This window comes from Ciconia boyciana, chromosome 10 (genome assembly GCF_034638445.1).
Source record: "Ciconia boyciana chromosome 10, ASM3463844v1, whole genome shotgun sequence".
NCBI lineage: Eukaryota > Metazoa > Chordata > Aves > Ciconiiformes > Ciconiidae > Ciconia > Ciconia boyciana.
In genome coordinates this window covers 20,143,476-20,168,916 of record NC_132943.1, presented here as the reverse complement: position 1 = coordinate 20,168,916, position 25,441 = coordinate 20,143,476, and the positions used below count along the sequence as shown (strand labels likewise).

At 35.9% G+C, this 25,441-nt stretch overlaps 1 protein-coding gene across 1 annotated transcript in view; it reads left to right on the top strand.

The window, feature by feature from the left end:
• The window catches only part of IFIH1 (interferon induced with helicase C domain 1), a 27,033-nt gene extending 1,592 nt beyond the window's left edge, over positions 1–25,441 (top strand). Inside the window, 15 exon segments of the mRNA XM_072874441.1 lie at positions 804–953; positions 3,211–3,387; positions 8,590–8,670; positions 12,129–12,349; positions 13,214–13,419; positions 16,528–16,747; positions 18,302–18,422; positions 18,897–19,026; positions 19,108–19,325; positions 20,152–20,432; positions 21,912–22,067; positions 22,748–22,909; positions 23,244–23,416; positions 24,881–24,974; positions 25,082–25,441. Of these exon segments, the coding sequence (XP_072730542.1) occupies positions 804–953; positions 3,211–3,387; positions 8,590–8,670; positions 12,129–12,349; positions 13,214–13,419; positions 16,528–16,747; positions 18,302–18,422; positions 18,897–19,026; positions 19,108–19,325; positions 20,152–20,432; positions 21,912–22,067; positions 22,748–22,909; positions 23,244–23,416; positions 24,881–24,974; positions 25,082–25,264 (2,573 nt within the window). The 3' untranslated portion in view covers positions 25,265–25,441.

Below are 25,441 nucleotides of genomic sequence, written 5' to 3'. Positions count from 1 at the left end.
TATATTCCTTTTTGTTTACCTCTCCTGACTCCCACTTGCCACGCACTTCCTTTTGGTGTTCAATCTCAGTCAGGGGTTCCCACTGCTATGCCTGCCCATTTTCTTGCATATCAGGATGGGTGATTCTCGAGCCTCGAGAAAATTGCCCTTGAGGACTAAACACCTGTCTTGGGCTGCTTTACTTTTGGGGTGGTCATTTTGTTCCTCATGTGATCCCATGTCAAGTTCTGCTCATGACGGCCTTGGGACACTTTTCCATAGCTTCTTTGAGGGCAATAGCCACTTTCTAGAGGCTTAGCTATTGTATCTTTAAGTGGGAATTGAGATGATGAAGCCGGAGTTTAAGAAGGGAAATGTTCCATTTCATATATGAGGTCATGTTACAGATTAAGTCTGAGCTTTGATAAGCTGTATGACATCACTTCTCCTTAATCAAGGTTGGCGATTTCCAAAACCAGTGTGAACACCAATTATTATTCCACAATAATAATAATAATTATATAGTGGTTATTATTATAACCATTGTCCAATACCACCAGTCTCTCCAACTAAATTTCAGGTCTCACAAGTTTTAGATATCCTACCCAAAACCATATGGGATAAACAAGAGGTTGGACAAAACTGCCGTAAGTCTCTTCTGATGAGTGGCAGGCCCACCCACTTTATATCTTTATTTTTATGTATGTTTTAATGATGACAGGGAAATGCTTTTGTACCTATACTATTCTTACTAACTTCCCTCAACCATTTCCAAAGTCTGTCACAGGATTGGTTTTATTTTTTTTATTTTCACCATATCCACACTGTTACTGACAATCATGGGAACAGAGGTGGTACAAGGGAGCTATTGAGCAGAATAGTGCAGAAGAAAGACTCGTTCTCTCCTTTTTTGATTGCTCTGTGTGAAACCCAACATGGAGGCCTTGCAGATGATTTAAGTGGAAATACAGGAGGTAATCATCTTATTTCACTAGTACTGATGTGTGGGGTTTTAATATCTCTTTTTTTGTACTGCTAGTTAGGAAACAATGCAGGGTTCTCACCATATTGATTTTGCTGTGACATGAGACTAAGGCTTTCACTTGTCTGGGGATTTCAAAATCAAGTTATTTAACAGCTTATTCAATAGATTCTTAAGCACTAAAAATCCTTATTAAGCAATATCAGAAATACAGTAATGTGTATGTAGTTGTAATTAAACTGAATCCTTACCTTTTATAATCCATTGCTTTTCAATGTGATGTTTTGATAATCATTAATTAAAAATATTCTGAACTTTAATTTGAACAAACAAAACAAACCTTTTCGGGATTTCTCCTTCAACACAAGGATTAGTGTTTCCTTTATAGAATGGTTTACAAATATATGCGGCATTTTAAAATATACTGCAGTATGTCTCCTTGGGGATAAGACATTCTTAAGTCTCAAGACATTGTATAAAATCTAGTATAAATAATAGAATAAACTAGTAAAGAGGTTATTTACAGAAATGAAACTAAAGGAGTTATAGGTTTTTGGCTACTACTTTTTATTCCTGTACAATGATTATGACATTGTAAAATTATCCCAGTGGTCTGCTGGATTCTAAAATATGAAAAAGGAAGCAGCCCTCAAATACTCTATCTCTCATTTTTTACTGGGCTCTACATATGTTTTATAAGATTTTTGAGACTAAAGTTTTTTAACAGATTTCCCATTTAGCAGCTTCAGACTTCTTGCTTGAGGAGCTCACCAGAACTATGTCGCTGTACTTTTAGTTGCTGCATATGGGACAATGCATTAAGACTGGGATAAGAGGGGCGTGAAGGTGTCTCTTCCAGCTGAGGACAGGAATCAACCTGTCTTCTGCCAGACAGAGATACACAGCTGCCATATTTGAGTGTGCAGATCAAAGGTGATTGAGCGTTCCAGTCTGCAGGACAAGACCAACCAAGTTAGACCCTCAGAAGATAGTTCTGAGTGAAAGTCAGATGCTGGGAATAGCTCAGCAGCCACTGTGGTCCTAATTTTCATTTTGTGTTGCAGCTTTGTCAGGCTTAAATTCTTGTCTTCGTTACTTTGCTATCAGTAAGGTAAACAAAGTAATAAATATTTAGCAAATATGCAAATTATTAAAATTATTTTCATATTTTTATTTTCAGTTCTTTTCAAACTTTGCATTTCTGAATTTTCAGTATAGTGCAGGCCATATAGGGTAAAACTTAAGTTTAATTCAGTTGTTTGATGCAATACTGAATGAATGCATTTCTTCCACAGTTTCTCAGTAATCTCGAGCAATGCCGGCGCTAAAAGAAACTGTACAGATGAATACATAAAGCATAAATTGTGTTGCTCTTACCAGAGGATAAGAAATTTTCCATGTACACAGTCCTGTAAGTGTGTAGATATGTAAAGTTATGACTACTGTAGCATCCACTGATACGAGGTCATAGACAGGAAACACTAAGAACAGGTTCTTTGGGTACCTTGGAAGGAGAAGAGTGGTGCTACATTTTGTCGCTCCAGGTTGATCCCCAGTGATTGGTTACAGTAAAATATGTTGTTATTAGCAGACACCTACACATAGAAATTGAGAACTTTATAAAAAATAAATCTTGAAATAAATTAAATCTATGAATTTCTTTAAATTTAATTTCTAATTGCAGAGTAATTGAGTTCCAAATCTGGAAAACCCTGTAATGCAGTCTTACACAGTTTTTGTAAAAAATTTTTAAAATTTACTGAACAGCATTTTTTGCCTTTGGAGCATGCCTAGTTCTGCATGAGTCTAATAAGAATAAAAGAACAGAGAAGTCAAAGAGAAATTATTTCTGTATTTGAAATAAGACAAAGAAGTGGAAGGAGGGAAAACATTTTGTGAAAGCTCTCTCAGGTTTTCTGTTTTATGGGCAAGTTTTGAAGTCCTGCTGTAAGGTACATCCATTTATGAGCTTACAGGACCAATGGAATTGAGACAGTAGGAAACGTGGTCTAGTCCACAAATTCAATTTTCAGATCCTTGTAGTGACTGCAAATATTTGAGATTTATGACCAACAACTTTCTTAATAAATATTTATAAAACCATCAAAATTCCAAACTATAATGTTTTTAAAGTCAAGACCATATGTTATGCTGTTATGTGCACGATGAATACAGGTTAGTTTTCTGTGCTCCACACTAAAAGAAATTAAACGTTTTATAGTGCTGTGGAATTTCTGGTTATTTTCTAGGAACAGAGAATAGACAAAATGGGATGAAGAACAATACAAATGAAGAAACAGAAGTTACAAGCCAACCAGGATATGCCGTAGTGGAGGATTTGAAACAGCAAGAAAATGTGAATGATAGTTTCAGCAGTGAGAACAGTGTATTGGAAACATCTATTGGAAAGAATTCTGTAGTTTCAGGTATGTCCACTAACTGGTATTTTGTGCTGGTACCAGTTAAACTTCAGTAACTGCAAGTAACTTAGAGAACATTCTTGGTGCATTAGCTCCCATCTTGCTCAAAAATTCAGGAACATATGGTACTGTCGAGGTGAAGGGAATGAATGGAAAAAGTAAATCTTGATTTTTTTGGAAGCAGTAAATTCCGTTTCTTCCTATGAATTAACAGCAGTAGCAATTTTAAGGGTCAGATCTACAAATTTATTCAGTTCAAAGAGTTGCTCTAGGACAAGAGTATGTTGTCATACTTAAACTAATTAATCTGAAAGGTAAGATCTGGTTCAGAAACCAATTTGCTAGCACAGTACAGAATGGCTTTGGAGGACACGGCCAGAAAAATCTGTAGCACACTATGTGCAGCCTTCATGTAGACATTTTCTGTATCCTGGTTGTAGTGATGATGTTTTACCTACTATGGGCTGCTTGATTTTCTCATAATTGAGCAACATTAATGATCTTCCTTTCCTCTTAAATAGTACGTTTAACAACTTTGTATTATTATTTTTTAATTTACTGTGTGAAGAAATGGGTCATTTTCAACCATATTTAATATTGTTAATTAAAAATATTAATATTATTAAATTAATACTTTATTTCAGACCTATTCATGGTAGGTTTATACTATCCAATGAAGACATAAGGTTTACATTGACAACTCCTCCCAGTGTTGACAAAGTTTAAATCAAGAGGAATGTTTCTGTACCGCTATAACTGCAGCTGTATTAAGTGCTTCTTTCTAGAAGTCTGGTAATTCTATATTGGAAAACATTTTTGGTTTTGGTAAGTCCTTTAGTGCTGTCCAACAAGTAATTTTTCTGTTTATTTTGAGGATTTATATTTACAGAGCATCAAACAACCATGTCACATCACATGCTCAGAAGTACATTTTTTAGTACAAATTTTTAGAAATTATTATGGCCTGTTATTCATATGGATCCACTTTTAAAAACGTGCCTTGGAAGTTGATTATGAGCAACAGCAATTACCAGCAACAATTCCCAGGCATAGCTGGGAACCAATGATTCAAACATATGCTGTATGATTAAGGAACCATTCATACATGTTACACATTCAGATGGAGCTCAAACAATAGTTACAACTGAGAGAAATCCTGCCTGAAATTATTTTAGTGGGCTTACTCAGCCAAAGGAGTAAGACAGCTAAGGCTGCTCTTTTTTTTAATCAAACATGAATAAATAAATAAAAAAATTGGCTCTGAAAACTGCAGGCTTTCAGTGTGCAACAGCAGTAGCCTGTTTCTCATTTAGCATGATATTAACAGCATATCACAATGTTTTGTAGCAAGTAGTGAATTATTAACGACAGCAAAAATATCAACTTGGTTTTCCTGGATTAGAACATAATTTGGCAGTATAAAGAAGAGGTGCCAAATATTTAATGATGATTCAGAATAGATCAGACTGAGTTATCCTCACTCTTAGGATCCTTTCAGGGCAAGGCTAAGGCTCCTAATTGTAGCCTCACTGAGGGTAGGTTTTCATTGCTGTTAGCCTGATCTTTTCCCTGACTCTTGTCAGGTTCAGGGTTACGGATCACTATATCTATTAGCTATCACTTAGCCTGCCACAAGCTAATTCTAGCCTGAAAACTATGGTCTCCTCAGCACTGAACTGTACTGAAATTAATAGACAGTGGGTATTAGCAGTTTGTGCAGTTGAGCAGGTCTGTTCAGTGAAGCAGTGCTAAGGGTGTACACACTACGTGAATTCCGGCAGTTTGGTTCAGATTGACTTGAGTCTGGTGTGGACTGTATGCCTGCAAGTGGCTGGAACACATCTCATTTGGTTTCAGCTGACAGGAGTTAATTTCTTGTGATCCAAAGCAGCTCTGTGATATGAACCACAGTAGTATAAGTGGGAACAATTGACAGATTCACTGTAAACGTGCACTTCTGAGTTGAACTAAACCAGCAGTGTAGATGCAACGTAGCAAGGGCTGCCAGGAGACAGTGCTGCGTGAAGATGGCTGTAGAGGAACTGGCTCACATTCAGCCATCTTGAAGTGTAAGCTTTGATCTCTATGCACTTCTACACACAGACTTAACTGCACTCAAGTCTTCTTCAATTTCCATCCTTTCTCATGATCTCATAAGACTGTATTTTTAGACCAGGCAGCTGAAAATACAACTGGAGCCCAGATTCTGCTTCCAAGTAGGCTGGGAACCCACCTAATTTGCAATTTGATTCTGTCAAGTGTTGTCAGTTTTGCAGTACACTCCTACCATTCCTCCATATATTGAGAAGGACAAATTTCAAGGAGAACAAAGCTTTTTCAAGTCACTTGAAATTACTGCAATTTGCATTGTATCTAAAGCCTCCTCTGACCTTTTTATTGGAGTAGCTGAGACAGAGGGAGTTAGAAGGTATGAGGGCAGTAGGGTCATTTAGCCTAAGAGAAAGATAGAAAGAAATTGTGCATGCAAAAACACAGATAAGAAACTGCACACACAAAAAACAACACAAAAGCAGTAAGTTTGCAAGGTCAGAAGTGAAACATTTGGATTAAGGCTGCAGTTACCTGTATAAACAACAATTTAATTAAGTAGCAGCTCTGTTTTTCAAGGCCTGTTTCATAAAAAATTGATTGGAACAAATAATTACACTGTAATTAACTGGAGATTTCAATAATGTCTCACAAAATGTCCCTTAATGCTTCAGATTAGAAAAACTGTCTATTAATTTGGAAGTAGGACCAATTTTAATAGCCCATTTATGTTTTGGTCCTTCATTTATATTTTCCAATGTTTGAACTTATTCTATGACATAATGTAGCACAGGAAAGAAAGACTTTTTAAATTAATATTGCATAGATCCATTTTTTTTTTCACTGCATTCCATTGTCTTTATACTTACTTATTAGTCAGTGCAAAGTGACTGAAAATCTTTCTGTGGAATATGCTGTGTTACAATGTGCAAGTAGCACTGTAAGGGAAGACTAGTGAAAGTGGTGAGAACAGCTGTTAGAGTATCAACTCTTTTATCTTCATTGTTTTGGAAAGGCTTACTGTTTTTTTTTAAATTTTATTTAAAAATAATTCAAGAAAGTTGCCACAGTTGAAAAAGGAGAACATCATTCTACTCACCTTTCATTTGGAAAATGAGTATTTTGCATTTCACTTCACCACAGACGTTTTCTGTTGAGAGATTATTTTGTAATGCATGCTGCACATTGTAATTCAGATAATTACGTACAAAACACTTTGTGAATGCATATTCTCTGCTGCATATCTGTCTTTCAGTAGGTCATTTTAGATGGGAGACCACATGAAATAGATACATATAATTTTAATTTTGTCCCCTCTTTCCTATCCACATGGATTCCTAGAAAGTGGAAACGAGAGATAGCAGTGTCATCTTCATAGCTGGAATTCCCACTAATGCTACTTAATAGTTTGTCACAGGTCTGAACATGGATTGTAACTGGTGAAGTTTTCTTCTTTTTTCAGGACAATGCTGTCTTCTAATGTGATATTAAATGCATGCTATAATATAATAATAGGGAAATTTTATATAAATCAAGCTTCTGCTGTGAATATGTTTTTTTAAGTGCCTTTCTGTTGATTGCATTGATTTCTAGGCGACTAGGCTTTTGATTTAGGTGCTTAAAGTCTTTAATGCCCTTGCCCATCATAACACTTCCTACAGATGGTGGTGATTCATGGTTGGATCAGATTCCAAGGTCTGTATGGAGTAAATTATGAAAACTGTAGGACAGCAAGGCAGATGTTTGCATCACTTTTCATGGTTATGTTAGAAAAACTGAAAATAAAGACTTAAACAAATACCTGACTCCTAGTGGTAGCTAAGGTAGCTTCATTTCAGTTGTCTGTATTATATTTGTTCTGTGAAATAGCAGTTTTGTTTCTGTTATTCATTCACCTTTCAAGGAGAGCAAAACTTGCATAAAGGAAAGTCAAAGCTTCATATTTTTACTGAACGCAGACTAGGTTTAATTTCAACCTCACTTACCAAGATTTTGTAGTGTATATTTCAGGAGTACCATTCTAAGACACTATAACTTCAGTTCTAAACTGTCATTCACAGCATCTGTTTTGCTTTATGAATTATTTGTTGGGGACAATAAGTTGGGGACAATATGGAGATGGACCATAATGGGATATTCACTGGAAAAAACTGTGAAAAACTTGATAGGACACAAGTTCGCTAGCTGGTTAAGCAAAACATAGGTCAATGATATTATTCTGACTGATTTCTTATGCACACTATGAGCTCAGTCGCAGAGTGCTGCAGGTAAGCTGACAGTGCAGGGTGAGGCTGTTTGCAGCAGGTTTTTCCAGAAGAACTGTGTATCTCTTCAGATATTAAAAGGACTGAGTTTTGGAAAATCTAGCTATATAAATTACGCTTGTGACTTAAAAAAAGTAAGTGTAATACATTGATTGCCCAGCAGAGGGAGAGCTTAACATTAGAATATCTACAGTAAACTTGCCAGATTTCTGTGGCCGTGTCCAAGTCTATTGGGTGTAACGGGATTGTCGGTCTCTACTTTTACTTGCAAACAGTTTGGAAGATTTAATAATTCCTCTCTGCTTCTATTTACCTGGGAACTAGGTTTACTCTTTTCATGTTACATGAAGAAACCCTTTTTAAAAAAAAAAAAATCACAGTTCTGGTTTTGATTTTCTTCTACTACAGGTATAACTCACATGGCTTACAGGCAGTATAAGAGAATGTCTTCAGTTTGCCAGCAGCACTGTGTATCCAGTAGACCAAAATGTTTTTCTTTCTTTTTTTTTGGCCCTTCACCATTCTGAAAAGATACAGTAAAATAGGACTAGAGGGGGTCATGCAGGCAGTCATGTCTGGACCCTTGCTTTCAAGCAAGCAGAACATAGATGCCTAACAACAATAAATCATGACCCACATTGCCTTACCTCTGCTATGTTTTGGATTTTCATCTTCCACTCCATATTTTCTTCCATAAGAAAATGAATTATATTGTTCACAGTTTTTTCTTTAGCTAAGAAAAAGTTTAATAATAGAAATTATGCCTCATCCATCCCTGACAGACATTTGTCTAGCCTATTTTAACAACTTAAGGAGAGAGCAAACAATATGCTTTTGCTATTTGTATTTGTATAGCAAATATACTATACAACATTTGTTTGTGTTTTTCATTTAGAGTCAGATGTCTCCATAGGAGATGAAAGTGTCAGAAACGTGAATGAAAACCTGGGACAGAGCTGCACAACCAGTGATTCCGGTATGTTTCCCTCCTGTTATTTATAATTGCAAAATAAGCTCTGGAGGGTAAGCACTTTGTGAATGCGCTAGAACAAAAACCAATGGAAGGCTTTCACTGTGAACTCTAGTTCATAGTATTTAGATGCCAGACTTCCTCTTATTTGGTTGGAAAACAGATGCTGTTTTTATGGGTCTGGACTTAATTCCCAGCCCCAAAAGAGTTGATTTACTGAGATCATCTGAATAGGTCTCTAGACATTGTCATCACACAAAATGGTCAGTGATGCAGAATGATAGAATCAGATAGGCTGGAAGGGACTTCCAGAAGTCATCCAGTGCAGTTACCTGTACAGATACTCATAATGCTGCCACATACATGTGCTTCTTTTGCTCTCAGAGAGGAGATAGATTGTGCCTGGCCCCTGCATAGGGTAAGTGAGAGGGAATAGGACATGCTTTAGAGGCATCTAAGGGTGAGGAGAAACATTTCCAGGGTACCTGCAGAACAGTAATGAAGGTCCACTTTGGACCTATGTAATTTAGTAGCCGTATTTGTAAAAGCAACCTAATCAATGGAGTTTACTATCTGAAGACCTTTGCAAATCTCACATTTAAACATACGTGCAAGTTCTAAATATAGTTTTAAACTAAATATTGGACTGTGTTTACATAATACTTTGCAGACAGATATGAACTTGCTATGTATATACTGTGAGCCCAATTAAACACTGCTGTTGTAAAAGACGTCCCAATTTTTTTTCTTCTTTTTTTTTTAATCTTAGACCTCAGGCAGAATGAATTTGCAGCTGTCCACCATGGTGAACAAGCCTGTGTGTGCCTACACGGAATTCAAGAGGAACCTGTTACCTTTTGGAAGCTAGGCTTTATAAAGTTTGTGCTGGGACTGTGTCTTGTGCAAGGGCTTAGAAACAATCTGGGTACCTTTCAGGTCAGCTCTGCCTAATAAAGCTAGTATTAGATCAGTAAAGTCAATGTAAATGTTATATATCATATGCCTACAAAGTGTTTCCTATAAATGCTTTTAAAATAATTTCAAGCTTTTAAAATATTAAAATCCATGTATTTTGTAAGTACACAGAAAATTCAGGATATCTCAGATCTAAATTGCTACCCCATAGCTAGGATTTTATTCTATGTATTACTAACTCTGAAGAATATACTTTGCACTTCTGCATCAACTGAGGTGACTCATCAGTCACATTGTATATTTTTCTCACTCTGTCACATGAAATGTCTGGGCACAGAAACTTCTCTCTTCTGTGGACAGTCACACTGTATCAGTTGGTCAGGCTGATATAGGCTACTGGTATATGGCAGCATATATATATGTATGGCCTGATCCTTTAAGATTCCTGAAAAATCTCCCATCAAGTAAATTGGGCATTGGCTACGTCCAGTAGTCCAGCAGAAAAAAAAAAATCACTACGGTTATGTGAAGAATGCAGAATAGTTGTTTTTTTTTCCAATGTTTACTTGTTATATGTTCTGTTTACACGTAAGCTTTAAAAACAACTAGTTAAAATGTTTTAAAAAACATTCATGCTTTTTAATCATGCCTAGTAAACTCACTGAGAGCAACTATGAGGAAAAAAGCGAAGGAGATACAGATGGACTTTGTGATATTTATGGACTTTGTGATATTTATGGATTTTATAATTTGAAATTTTGTAGTAAGGGTGTTGTATTAACAGAGATGTTTGGATAGTGTCTTAATGCACTGACATGATTTGGATTTTAATGCAAAGAATCATGTGGATTTAGTCTCAGTTTTCTGTGCAGGGATCATTTTACATTTAAGAAAAATGGTGGAATAAGGACAATAGAAGAATAATTATCATGTTTCTTTTAGTCCAGAGTAGCAATTCATATGAGCCTTGTACAAAGGCAGACAACTTCCCTAAAGTTATACTGTGCACGATGAAAATTCTTTAATGGAATCATATCCTGTGAAAAGATTCCTGTATTAGCCTTTATCTAAACAGGGGCTGAGGAAGCTAGGAGAGAGCTAAGTTAAATATTTTTTAGGCCTGGACAGTTAATTGAGGATGTTAAGGAACTGAAATTTAACCAAACAGATGAGTGATAAAGTGCTAGTTTCAATATAACTGAACTATTGAATTTAGCCAACCAGAAAGCAAACAACGTTCTTCCTCAAAAGAGAGTAGTAGAAGTCAGATAAGTAACAGCAAGTACTCTCTGGTGTGAATTTCCCTATGTTGCAGGTAGTACTGCACTCACACTAAAAGGCAAAACAAGCAAAAAACACTTAAGAATGGCATTCAGATGTTTCCATCAGCAGTATTTTATCAAGCTTCATTACTTTTTGTGAGTTTAATTTTATTTAATGGAATCAGGGATACTAGAAAAATACACTTATTTTGTGTGTAATGTATCAGTGATAATAAAATCCTCATGATTCTTCATTTAATGATATCATCAGGAAATAAAACTATGGGTTTTTTTCCCTCATTTTTAGTCTTGTAGAATGAATTTGTGCCTTTTCTTCACTGAGGACAGTTAATGCTTGGAGGGTGATTTAAACATATCTGTAGGGAAAAAAAAAAGCCCCAAACTCCCTTGAAATAAATCCTTCTGATATTAATATATATAATTTCTGATTTCCTAAATATATGTAAACTCAAGAGACTTGATATGCTTTTCTTACTGCCTGAAATAATGCAACAGCATTTTTCCACTTTTAACTTCTGAATGTTGTTTGTTTCACCTGTGAGCCATAGATCTGAACTCTCTGCCATAGTGTTTTATATGATAGATGGAAGGTTTTGGCCTTCAGTTGGCAAATGTATATGGCTTTTTAGTGAACAGCTCGATTGAATTATGTATGAGTCAGTCTGGAAGCAGCGCAATCTACCATGAATAGGTGTGATACATTCTGCAGTTAGCTCTATCTTGTATGGGCAATTGAATTTTCTTATCTATTTGATATTTATACTTTATAACTCTCTTCATCATTTTTTAAGTGGTCCCTATCTCTTTTTCTTTCTGTGGCTCCATCCTTTTTTTCATCTTCTGGGAAGTATTTAAAAAGGTAGCTCACTTGCAACCAAATAAATTTCAGTACTGATGAAAGAGAATGTCACATAAGATTGGCTAGATTATAAATACTGCAGCTCTGAACATAACCTTTGTTGGTCCCAGTGCTATTGAACTGTATCCTTTGTATTCATACATAATAATAGTCAGGTTGATGTAGAAGGGTGAAGACATACTGTGGCTTATTCCACCTACCCTGGTTGGTGACTGGATATAAGCAGTTCTGATCCAGAGTTGCACAGGTCCACAGAGCAGCATTGCCTATGCTAATATGCCCTGTTTCTATTTATTCGGAAGATGCTTCTGATAGTAAATTAATATTTTTTCCTTTGACATTTGTTCAATATTCTGATAAATGTTCTATGCCTCCTGTTTGATACTTATATTTCTTTGTGCCCTTAGATAAAGATGAAGTGGAGAGCAGAGCTTCACCTGAGCCAGATCTGATCCTGAGAGATTACCGGATGGAAGTTGCAAAGCCAGCACTGAATGGAGAGAATGTTATAATATGTCTCCCTACAGGCAGTGGTAAAACCAGAGTGGCTGTTTACATTACCAAAGATCACTTGGATAAGAAGAAAAGAGCATCAGAGCCTGGAAAAGTTATGGTAGTTGTTAATAAGGTATGTTGGCCATCTTTTTAAAAATAGTATTTTTCAAACCTCATGCACTGTTAATATAGAACTTGTAAAATGAATATAAACACATTTCTCAGCTTCTCTAGATGTAGCTATGTTTAAAGGCATACAGCTGTAGACTGTCATCTCCATTGCATCATCATCATGGTGCAAACATGAATGATTTTAGTTTACCCCAGTGCAAGTGCAAATTTAGATGTGCCCTAATAACCACATTATTGGAAAAAGTACGATTTCATGTTAGAATGAATAGAACTAAAATCATATTTTAAAAAATAAAAATATTTTTCACATTTTGTGTTTGGATTTGGTAATGAAGGCCACCTAATGAGTCTCACAATAGTCAGGGAATATTCTGTCAGATTTTCTATAATTGCTGTAATTTTTACAGTTACATTTAGCACATATAATATAAACTAATCTTCTATTGTAATATCAAAATATAGAAATACATTTAAGAATTTTATTAAAATAATAAAAGATATCCATATCCTCCTATAAGGATAAAATTGATAGCATGTTATAAGCTCAATTAAAGAGCCAGAGCATGCATGGTTTGTTCGTTCTTTCTAAGGCACAGTTAAGCCAAAGTTCTTGGGACAAAAAGCTTTTGTAGGAGCAGTTGGAGGGGAGGGGTGGTCTGGGGATTTTTAGTGCTTGGTTTTGTTTTTTGTGTTTGGTGGGGGTTCTTTTAATCCCACCCTGCAGAGAATAAGGGGATGTTTGCTTTTTTAAAAAAGTATATTTTGCGCAAAGTGTATGTTCACCTAACAACATTTCTGGCAAACAGGCATGTATTTTTAATCCTGTGTCTGCTCTGGTTTAAATTCTTTGGAAACTTTTATTCAGGTACTGTTGGTAGAACAGCTTTTACGAAAGGAGTTTAAGCTGTTCCTGAAGCATTGCTATCAGGTTATTGGTTTAAGTGGTGATTCTGAGCTGAAAATCTCATTTCCTGAAGTTGTCAGAAGAAATGATGTCATCATCAGAACAGCACAGATCCTTGAGAATTCACTGTTAAATGCAGCTGAAGAAGATGAAGAAGGTGTCCATTATCAGGCAAGTTTTTAATTCTGAAATTTTTACAGAAGGGCTAAAAGTATGTCTCTGTTCTGGAAAATAGCAGAGTAAAAATGTGTCACATTCAATAGTTAATGTTTTTTCAGTTGACTGGTTTTGTAAATGCAAGCTGAGAGTCAAAACCAGATCTTAGTTAATGAGCATGCAATTTTTTCAAGCCAAATTAGACTCTTACAGTTCATTTGTACTAAATATTTGTTATGCTTCCTATTTTATCTAGCTCAAGCACAACTTTGTGCAAATGCAGCCATACTGGTTCCACTTTCCAAGCTTGGTAGAGCATTGAGTTATATCACACAGAAGCAATAAACAGGATGAGAAAAAAATTATAAAAACTCAAATCTAGTCAGTAGTTTGAGAAACACAATGGAATACAAGATAATAGGTGATCTGTTATAAAAGTTGTATTCTTTAAGCTCTTATCATTTTGTTAACATACAGAGATATGGTTACTTATAACTGTATCTCTCTGAGGTCGGCAGATAGAATGGTCTCCTACAACAGATGAAGGAAGTTGAAGAAAACAAAAAACACAAGATGAGATGAGGTAATACTGTTTACCCAGAATACTAAAGTGGCAGATATCTATGGAAGATCAGAAAGGAAATGGTATTATCTGCCAGTGACGTACAAATAATGGAACAGCCCATGACTTCAGCTCCAGGATTTGGGTTGCAGTGACCCTCCTCTGTGAGATGTTGACTTCTCCCTCTATCTGCATGCAGTCAACTCTTTTTTAGATGGGGCAGGATGTAGCTGAGGGGAGAGCTATAATATTCAAAATAATGGATCTGAGATAAAAGAAGTACTTGTCTGGGTGTTACAGAGACAGCAGAGAAACCTGAGGGATCAGTCTGTGTCTATCAGTGCCTAGTGCTGACTGGAGTACTGCTTGACTGGAGTACTGGAGTACTGCTTGAAACTAACTCCTGCAGAACCACTTGGGTACCTCAGAATTGCCTCCCCTCCTTCAGAATGCCTTCTTTTAACCTAGGCAGAGTACCAGAGATTTTCTTATGCTTACTTCCTTTCCACTGCACCTGAATTAATAAACCTTCCCAAATCTGAATCATTTGGGAATGCCATATAGAGGCACCTGAACATTTCTACCTGAATTGCTGACCTGATTAGAATTGGGCTGAGTCCCAACCAGCTTGTGTAATTAATGTTTTTTTGAATGGGTTTCACACCTTGCAAAGTTTCCTTCATAAGGAACTATATTTTTTCCAGAACTGAGGTGGACCTGCAAACAGGGCCATGTTTCCTTGCTATTACACCTATGCTAGTAAGTTCAGCTGGATCAAAGCCAAGCAAGCCTGAACAGAGCCAGCTCCATTTTTATGGCTATCACTTGGTTAACTCACAGCCTGTATAAATCATCGTAATTAGTTATAAGTTTTTTATTCCTAATTTCTGTTATACTTTTTTCATCTGTTTCCACAGAGGTCTGCATTACATGTAACATGGAATTCCAGCCTCAGTGAAATGGAGGGGACTCTCTTAATTGCATTTTACCAAATGTTTACCCTCTTTACCAAGGGCTGAAGTCACTGTGTGGACTTTCTAAAAGCTGTGTATCACTTCCTTAGTAGAAGCATATCTCTTCTGGTGGGTTAGGTTCGATAGGAATATGCATTACAGAGTTGATGGTCAAAATCAAAGGGAGTAATTTCATGTTGGCAAAATAACTGAGAAACTGCCAGCACTGCTTCTGAAATCTTGCAATATGTAGAAATCTTAGAAATAAATTGAAATTTAGGTTTGAAACCACATCGCTCCAGTCGAAACTGCTTCCTGAACCACTTGTGTGAAGACAATCAGATTTCCCCAGTGACATGGAGCACTAGTTTGCTTTCCAAGCAGTAGTCTTTGGTTTAGCTTTTAAATAAAATTTCCCTTGTTCAGTCTCCACCTTTGTTTAGGTTCTTCAAAGATGAAGTTACATGATATTTTCTCCAGCAGAAAGGCCAACTGAGAATGTTCTACCTCTCTGTTAGTTTCCAGCTTCCGCTGCCAGGTGTTGCAAACTCATTTGTAGTGATACAACAATTTGAGCACACTAATGTGTAAACAAGACCATGGAAATTATCTGGATTATAAAAAAAAAGAAAGAAGGAAAAGAGTTTAACCCTGAGCACTTCAGTGATCTGCTCTACAGTCATTTCCACAAACATTTGTCAAATTGTAGGAAACAATGTTGAATTAGAGAGTTATTGGCCAGCTAGGGGAAGAGAGCTCCATAAACCAGTTTTTATGTTAGAGAAACAGAGAAATGTTTATGAGTCTTTCAAATCAGAACCTTGAAATATGTGTCACTGGCTGCATGTGCAGATAGATTAAAGAGATGTTTTCTATGTTTGTGAGAAATTTAAATCAAACAAAAAATAATCTTAATTTTCCTTATCGTATAGTACTTTACTTGTTGCATGTAAATATGATCTGACTAAAAAGCACATAATACCTGTCTGAATCTTCATCAGTTTCCTCCGCTACAAAAGAGAGATGATTGGTAGTGCTCCCACCATGTTTGTTCTTCCCAATAATACATCCATAAAGTAATATAAATCTTCTAATTGGGCAGGAATAGGGAGGAAATCTCTGTGTTGCTATAAAATGGAAGCATATTTTGATCAGGACAGGCCTTTCTAGAATGTCTGAAAGGCTTCTAACATGTTATGTATCTTCTCATAAACAAACAGTATGCAGTTTCTCAGATACAGTTATGGATATAAAAGATAGGATTGATATCAATATCATACGTTCTTACCACTGGTTATTAAAAATAACTCTCTTAAATTCTTTATGCCATCAGATTGGTTTTGCAAAAACAGAAAAGCTTTTTACATTACATGAAATGTAAAAATACTTGACACATCAGGACTGCAGCAAAGATTCCAAAGTCCGTTAAATATATACAGCTTCCATCCATGCCTTCCTCCAGCACTACGAATTTCCTAATACATTAGGGCTCAAACAAACTGACGGGTTCTCTTCAACAGTGTCCTTACCTGTAAGAAGATTTAGTCACACAAATTCTACATTTGAAAGAAAATTAATCATTTTAGGGGTTGTCTTCTCCCCCCCTCCGATTTTTCACTCATCATTATCGATGAGCATCATCACACTCAAAATCAAGGTGTCTACAGCAATATAATGCAACATTGCTTAAAAGAAAAGGTGAAGAACAGGAAGCTGGCAAAAGAAAACAAACCACTGATCCCACAGCTTCAGATTCTGGAACTTACAGCTTCACCTGGTATAGGAGGTGCAACATCCTCAAAAGCTGAAAAACATATTCTGAAAGTAAATAGCCCTCACACTTGCAAACCATCAAAGGGATATTGTCTTGTTCAGTAAAATTTTTAAAGTCAGTGTTAGGCTCCAAATATATAATGTGATTTTTTTTTTTTCTTTCATGTGTACATGGGAGTTCAGCTCACAGCCATTCAGCAAATTGACCCACTACAAATTAATGGAAATCCATGTACAAATAAAGGTTACTTTACAGGGAAGTAAGGTTACTGAAAAGGGAAGTAAAGATTGCCTCACTTGAAAAAATTTCTCAAGATCAGAGGCAAGAAATCCACAAAATAGTGAGGCTTTATAGTTAATAAAAATCTTATTTTTCCATTGATGGATTAGAATTTACTGTGTATTCCTAAATCCTAGAGAGATCACAGGATTTTATATGTGTATTTCTGGAGTGACTAAGCTGGGCTTTTGTGTGAATCCAAGAAAGTGAAAAACAAAGCTGAATACTTAAACAAGCAGAAACCACTTGTGAGATAGAGGTAGCATACAAGTATTTTTCTTTACAGCAGTTAGAGTTACTCATTGAGAGGGGAATATTGTGTAGTTGCATAAACACCTGACTGGAGATAATTGGTTAAATTTTATACTTAAAGAAACCCTATTGTACTTGAAATTCAATGGATTTACGTTAGTAATACAAAAGTAGAATTTAGCCCAGTACTCCAGTGAAAACTCCTAACTAGCAAATTGCATAAGAAGAGAATGTGACATTGAATAGGCGAGGCCTGCAAGAAGCTTTTATGCTGTATTGAAGTAGATAGAATCGCAAGGTATTTTGAGACAAAAACTTTCTGGCAATGGAAAAAGCAGAGAATTCCTGTTCATCAGCTCTGAAATCTTAATGATAGGATGCTGGTTTTTGTATCTAAAGAAATGTAATCTAAATATGCAAGCTCAAATAGATAACTACTGCTGAAGACATTAAAAAGGTTGCCTGCCAGACTTCCTTTCCTGTTTTCTCTGCTCATAAAAATTTTAAGGTTTCCCCTTATTACTTTAAACTTAGTGACAGAAATGTACATATTTTCTTCTCAGAAGAGATCAAAAGCAGAGAAGTCCAGTTCAGTCATGCAGTTAGCACAGAAATTTTCTCTATCTCCTCCTATTCCAAGAAAGATAATTTCAAATTATTTTCTACTCTCATGACCAGCTCTTACTTTTATAATTACTCTCTAACATTTATTTCCTTTTTTCTATTTCACCATTGTTTTTGTTTTTGTTTTGTGCTCTAAAATCTACTCTTCCAAAGTATTGATGGTATATTTTCCTTTTCAAAATACCTGTTTTGCACCCTGATCTGCAAGCTTTTTCCTGTGTGCAAGGATCATTTCTGGCCTAAAAAGTAACTTGTTCAGCTTATCTCAAATGCTTTTCAAACACTTGGCCTTTCTTATGCTGATAGTGTCTGTATCAAATTTTTGTAGGAAGAAACAAAAAGTTATATAAAACCCAATAGCTAAATGAGAAGCTCTGTTGTATTAATTCAGTTTTGATGTGGAATAACTCATTAAATGTTACAAGAAATAACATTTTGTTTTCTCCCAGATCTGTGCAAATCTTGATGCGTGTAGAATCATGACTGTTAAAGAGCATGCCTCCCAACTGAAGAATCAGGTGAAGGAACCATATAAGAAGACTGTGATTGCAGATGACAAAAGAAGGATATGTTTTTTCAAACAAATCGGTGTTAAAGTTATATTGCCCTTTAAAAGTGCGTTGTATGGTATCAACAACTTTTGGCTAATGCTCTTTTTCTATAGAATTATTGTGATCCACGGTGCTAATTTGAATATGTGTGAATTTATCTGTGGCTTTCCTCTGTATGGAAAAGTATCAGTAAAGTCAAATAGAACTAAATTTTTACTTACGTGAGTTATATTTTTGAGGTATCTGGTCAAAAGACCCTCTGAACTATTGTTGAAATGTTTGTATTGGAGTGACATTTTATTCACTAAAAAAATATGTTATTTCACAGTATAATTTTTTTAATATTCTGAACTATTTACTTCCATAACTCTAAATGCACTTAGGAACTTTAGTTGTTTTTTAATTTAAGGTTTAAGGTTTTTTAAAAATTACTCATTGTGGTACTAGCCAATGTTTTTGTTGCCAGAAGATACTTGTTTACTTTGGTAATCAGTTTATTTCTAGGATCCATTTAGAGAGAGAATTACTGAGATCATGACAGACATTCAAAACTATTGCCAGCTCCATCCAAAATCTGAGTTTGTACCTCAGCCATATGAACAGTGGGTGGTTAGAGAAAAGAGGTAACTGCATAGCAAAAATATCCCATCTTTGGATTTATTTGGGTAATTCTATACACAAGCATGTTTTTGTATTTTTTGTTCACTTGCTGCAAAAGAAAAAAACCGCAAGGAACGTGTCTGTGCAGAACACTTGAAGAAATACAATGATGCTCTCCAGATAAATGACACTATCTGAATGGTGGATGAGTACAATCACCTACATAACTTTTATAAGGAGGAGAAAAGTAAGAAGACAGTAAGGAGTGGTGATGATGATGATGATGATGAACCAGCAGTATCAAAAAATATGAGTAAGACTGTAGTCAGAAAACCACTGCCTAAGTGGTGTAGTAGTTTGTGATACATTGACTACCATTGCATTGGATGAGGTGCAATGATCTGCACAGGGTGATGACATCAGCATGACTAATATCTTAACACACAAGGCCTCCACCTTAAAGTGTTATTATTGTGTTTGCATGATCATCTGACAAGGATGTAGGCTTTTAAATATTAGAAGTTTTTAAAAAACTTAAGACACATGAGGAATCCTCCCTGGTCATGGTCAATAGTGCCTGTCAAAGAGAGTCATTCATTTAACATTTCACTGAGTGTATTGAAATGTCTTTAAAAGCTGCAATACCGATAACAATGCGCCCATCCTGGTTTCTATTACATTGCACATATCTAGTGAGGATTCCTACTTTAATGACTGTCCCAAGTACAATCTGTGCCTAAATTTATAGAAACATTATCAGCTCTGAGGGCTGTGCATATTAATGTTCCTCCTTGTAAGACTTTTTCTGTTATTTTAAAACTGTTTTGCAAGTATTATAAGCTGTAATTTAGCTCTTTAATACAGTGCACTTAACTCTGTACCACTTCTAGTGTCTAGACAGAGTTTTTTTTCTTTTGCTTATTCTTACCATGAAATATAGGCAAAGTGTATGTTAAAAAGTTAATGGTGATTTATTTTGATTGATTAGTGTGTTTTGAATGAATGTAAACTCACTTGAAAAATAATTGGTATGCCACAGCTCTTCAAACTGGATGTGAATTAGCCATGCTGGGAGAATTATATAGAAAGCTGCCCTTTGCTTTTTTTTTTTTTCCTAGAGCTGCTATTTTACATGGTTACTTTTTCTTAATTTACATCTGCTATTTTTAAAGCAAAAAAGAAACAGCTGAAAGACTTGGCTAAAAAGCCAGAATATGAAAATGAGAAGCTAATACAGTTGTGAAGCACTTGAATGCAGGAGTTCACAAAGACTGAGGAACCTAAAGGAATTATTTTCACAAAGACTCAGCTAAGTGCCTTTGCTCTATTCCAGTGGATTAAGGATAACCCAAAATTTGAAGAAGTGGGAATTAAGGCCCGTTATCTTATCGGCGCTGGACATAACAGTGAAATTAAACCCGTGACTCAAGTTCAGAACTATGTACTACAGCATTAAAATCTTGTACATGATTTGAGAAAACAGCTTGTTTTAGTACTAGAACAACAGACTGAAGTTTGGAGCCCAGACTTCTGGTTTCATACCTGCCAGCAACTTACCTTCATAAGCTGCAGGGTAGGTGAATAACAATGTCAGAATAATTTTATTGCCACAAGAAACAAGCTTTTTTGGTTTTGGATTCTATGGCAATAGGAGTAACAGGCAGCCATTTCCTAGAGGACTATATAGTCAAAAGGGACACAAGTCATAGTGAGGCATAGGAAGAAAAAGTGAAGAAAATGGCAATAGCAAAAACGCGATAGTTAAGTAAGTTTATAATTATCGGGACAATGGTAATTCAAATTACATTTTAATTGCTGAATTGAAAAATAAAATTACAATGTTGATTATGCCTGTTGTTTTCTAATGTCATTGCTTAATCAACTTATACCAATTTATATGCATGCTTCACACTGACACATAATCATTGAAAGAGAATTTGCCAAAATTCACAATGAAAATTTCACAATTGATCACTCAACAGTCCGTCTCGTACCATTGTGTTGACTTCATACACAACATCTCTCTGATGATTTATACCTCCAAGTTAAACATTTTGAAAACAAAGTACTTCAGTATCCTAAAACATCTCTTCTATTCTGCTTTTTACTCCCCATAAAATTGCCACTTCAGCATTTAAGCAAAAATGGTGTGGTTTACTGCTGGGCAGAGTCCATTTCCTTCAGCTGCTCTCAGTTTCAAAAAAAATTTAGGAATTCTTCTCTCAAAAAGTTGCTTGTTTTCTGTGAAAATTTGGTATTTAATCTGTGCACCACATTGCACAAATGAAACAATAGCCTCTACGTTTTGAAACTAAATATAGCAAATAGGAAGTTTCTGTCCCTCTGTTCAAGCATGTTTGAAAATACCCAGCTAATTCAGAATTCCGTGTTTTGGACGCTTTAATTTTTAAGTGTATCATTGCTGTGCTTTTTGGTGCTCTCCAGATCACCAAAATTATGGTCCCCATGTATTGTGGGGAATTTTAAGTGCTTTGGAACTTGACTTGGAAGTGCTGAAGTCTATACTTTAAGCTGAAATTACTGAAGTGGTAGAAATCCAGGATCTCTGAATAACTACTTAAAGCATTTGAAAATGATAGAACAACTATATTATCAAAACTCGTAGTGCCTGTGAAATGGGCTACAAAGTTTGAAGCTCAGTTACCTTAAAAAGATTGGCTTCTGCTCCCTCCTCCCTCAGAAAGGGTGCTGAAGACCTATTATATTCAATAGGAACTCCTTGTTTGTGATCTTGAAAGAGGTTTAAATGCAGTTGTTGAAGCCACTTGATGTTTGGCACTCCACTCTGAAATTATTGGACTATAGTTCCTTAAACCTCTTAATTAGAAGAAACTGATGACAGAAACCAATACTGAAAGTTAATATACTGATTTTTTTTCATTTACAGAATGAGCAAAGGGAAGTTATTGATAAATTCCGAGGTGGAAATATAAGTTTACTTATTCCTACTACTGTAGCTGAGGAAGCCCTAGACATCAAAGAGTGTAACATCATTATTTGCCATGGCGTCGTCACCAGTGAAATTGTCATGGTGCAGCTATGAGTTTACTGTGTACATAGCTGATTTTTAAAAGTGCTTTTCTGTTTGGAATATGCAAATAGTGAATCATACACCTGGGGTTTGGAGATAATTTTGAAATACTTGAATGCTAAAAGAGAAAAGGCTCTTGCACAAGGTTAATTTCCAGTTGCCATCCTCAGTTTGCATGCAATATAAAATTTGCCTCCATGTGTAATGGTGTAACATCCATTTAAAGCTCCACACAAACAGTAAGCTGTTTTAATAGAGAAGGTATGAGAATATGATCAGCAGACTGGTTGATATAAAAGACGTTTGTACCACCAACAGCTAAAAAGAGATAATTGCATATCAGAATACCAGATTGTCCATGTTCTCACTTAATTTGTGAACACAAATATTTTTATATTTAATATTTAAATGCATGCTTATTTTTTGGTGACAAAATACAGTTTCTGCTTTGCAAAATGTGCTAATCACAAATCTACTAAGTACTATTTTCACAGGTATCTTTGATGATAATGCAGAAACAGTATGTGTTATTCACTGATTCTTTATCTGTCTCAGTTAAGTGGAAAAAAATGCTCTGTGGGGACGCTGCGTAAGGAACAGTACATGTCTTCCATTGGAAAACTAGGAAAAAATGTTGTGCGGTGTTGTAGGGAATATTGTGCTGTTTATGTTGTATTCCTTGCAAATTGTAGGCTCACGGTCAAGCTCGAGCTGATGAGAGCACCTATGCACTTGTGGCTTTGAGTGGCTCAGGAGCTGTTGAACGTGAAGATGTTAATATTTTCCGTGAGAAAATGATGTATAAGGCCATTCAGCATGTCCAGAAGATGCCGCAGGAAGAGTACTTAAATACAGTATTTACTGCAACTCTGCACTTTCCCTTTAAAGAAGACTGATTTATATTGTAAGAAATACTTTCTATTTGAAATCTACTTAGGGGAGGAAAACTTAAAATAATACTAGTTGATACATATGGCCTTGAATCCTTCTGCCAATATTTGTTTTATAATCTATGTTTTCTGGGCCTTTAGAAAAATCTGCCTTTCTGTTGGTAAGGGGGGAAACACACAAGTTGGGAAAATTGACTAGAAGTCACATTGTCGGTAAACTCAGTACAATAACTGAAAAAGAAAACTATTACTGTCATTCCACCAGAATGTTACAGTGCTCTTACTGATCTATTTCTAGATTCAGAATTTCCAGTTGCAAAGTATAGTGGAAAAACACATGAATGCAAAGAGAGATCAGCGCAAGACGTACAAGAAATATCCTTCACTAATAACATTCCTATGCAAAAATTGCCACAAGCTGATATGTTTTGGAGAAGACATGCATTACGTCAGTGTGAAAAAAGATTTCCAGTAAATGTTTATGAACTACTTTATCTCTTTCAGGCAGAAACAGATTTTCTTTTCAGCAGGGCTGTGCAGGGCCTGTAACCCTCTAGGACCTGTGAGGAAAAAGATTATTCCAATATTGTCAAGTCCTAGGCTTTATGGAGTTTACAGTTAATGAGTTTGAAGGAAATACTTGTTCTTACCCCTGATTTCAAGGTGACCAGAATTTGAAACTTTGGAAAAAGACACAGGCCCTGTGGTAATACTAACTAGGTCACTTATTATATAATATGGTATGTATTCCACAGTGTAACTGTAACCAAAGATGAATACCCGTTACCCACATACTTACACCAGTAACAGTGTTACTGTGTACTTAGACTAAATTTACACCAACAAGGATAAGAGTTTGACTCAAACAACTATTCACCATGAGCTGTGCATTGACAATTGTATATTTAGAGGATGTTCATACTGGTGACACACCCCTTTTAGTCCTCCCAGTGTTCTTGCTCCTTTTATCTCCATTGCAAGAGATGCCATCTAGTTTGGTAAACATTTATGTTAAACTGTGTTTAACTTCAGTGCCATTATGGCAGGAGGTGACTTTCTCTTCTCACTCATAATGGAAATTAAGAGACCAAGAAAATGTTTTAATTCAACTTCATTTGCATTTGCTTACTACAGTAAATTTGTAATGGGTATCGTACATTACAGATCAGTCATGCTTTGCTAATTATACGGCAGACACCATCCAACCAAGTTACTGCCCTCCAAAGTTTTTGTTTCTTTGAGACATATCTCTGGTATAATTTGTAAAGACTTTTTGAAGAGCTAATGAGAAATTAGTACCCATATGTTGAAAAAATTAAAAATGAACTGCAGCCCTAAACATTAAACTGCTTTTACTCTGAAATTGTCTTGTCAGCATAATGTTATCAGTCAATTCAAACTACAGGGTAATAATTCTTATAACCCCTTAGCACAGGCTAATAGTAACCCTCAAGATCAAGTACTCCTTAAAATAAATAATGTAAGAATGTGCATATACTCTGCAGCTCTGGGTAGTCAGAACCAAAAGATTCTGTTAATGGGTAAGGTTGGACTACAGGGAATAAAAAGAAAACCTCTAACTTTCACGTATCATTTCTTTGACAGCTCCATGGCACCTGAAAAAAACAAGCTAGATCTATCCCCTATTATAACGGAGAGCCTGCTGCTCCTACTTTAAGATGTGTGAGGGAGGATGCAGCTCCTGAAATGCTACGAAAGGAGGCATGGAGTACAGTTGTATTTCACTGTTACTTAGGAGCATGAAAAATGACCTTGCGTTTTCTCCAACTCCTGAATGTGCACAACAGTCAGAGAGTTTGCAACCTTTTAGGTTTCATATCTGACTTCAGCAACTGTAGTCACTGTGTGTTTAAGGCTATATGTAGCATTGAATGACCAATGTATTCTGATGCACGCTTTCTGACTGTTTTTCAGAAGTCTTTACCATACAAGAGAAAAGAGGACACTGCAAGGTAAGCATGCCGATTACCAGACAAATGGAGAAATTCTAAGTAAAGATTGTGGGCAAGTGTGGAACAACTTATATTCATACAGACAACCACAACATAAAAGTATTTATTTCTGTCTAAAGATCTTGTCTATTTTATCTGAAACGTAATTTCCTTATACTTGCAGGCTTGGGGAAATATGATGGTTCACCAAGGTCTTGACCTGCCTTGTCTAAAAATTAGAAATTTTGTGGTTGTGTTTGAAGACAACAAAATAACAAAGCAAATTCTTAAGAAATGGGGAGAGCTGCTCATCAGGTTCCCTAGTTTTGATTGTGCAGCTCATTGTCCTTCAAGTCATGAAGATTAAGGACTCAGAATGAAAATAAAAGCCCTTTTCAACTTCTCTCTGACTGCTGATTTTAGAAGCTCCTGTGTCCCATAGAGAGTGCTGCATCATAAACACTGTGAAAGATCCTGGGCATGAGGAAACTGTTTTGAAGAGGAAAAAAAACCAAGGAAGGAGGAGAAGGATGAAGTCACATGG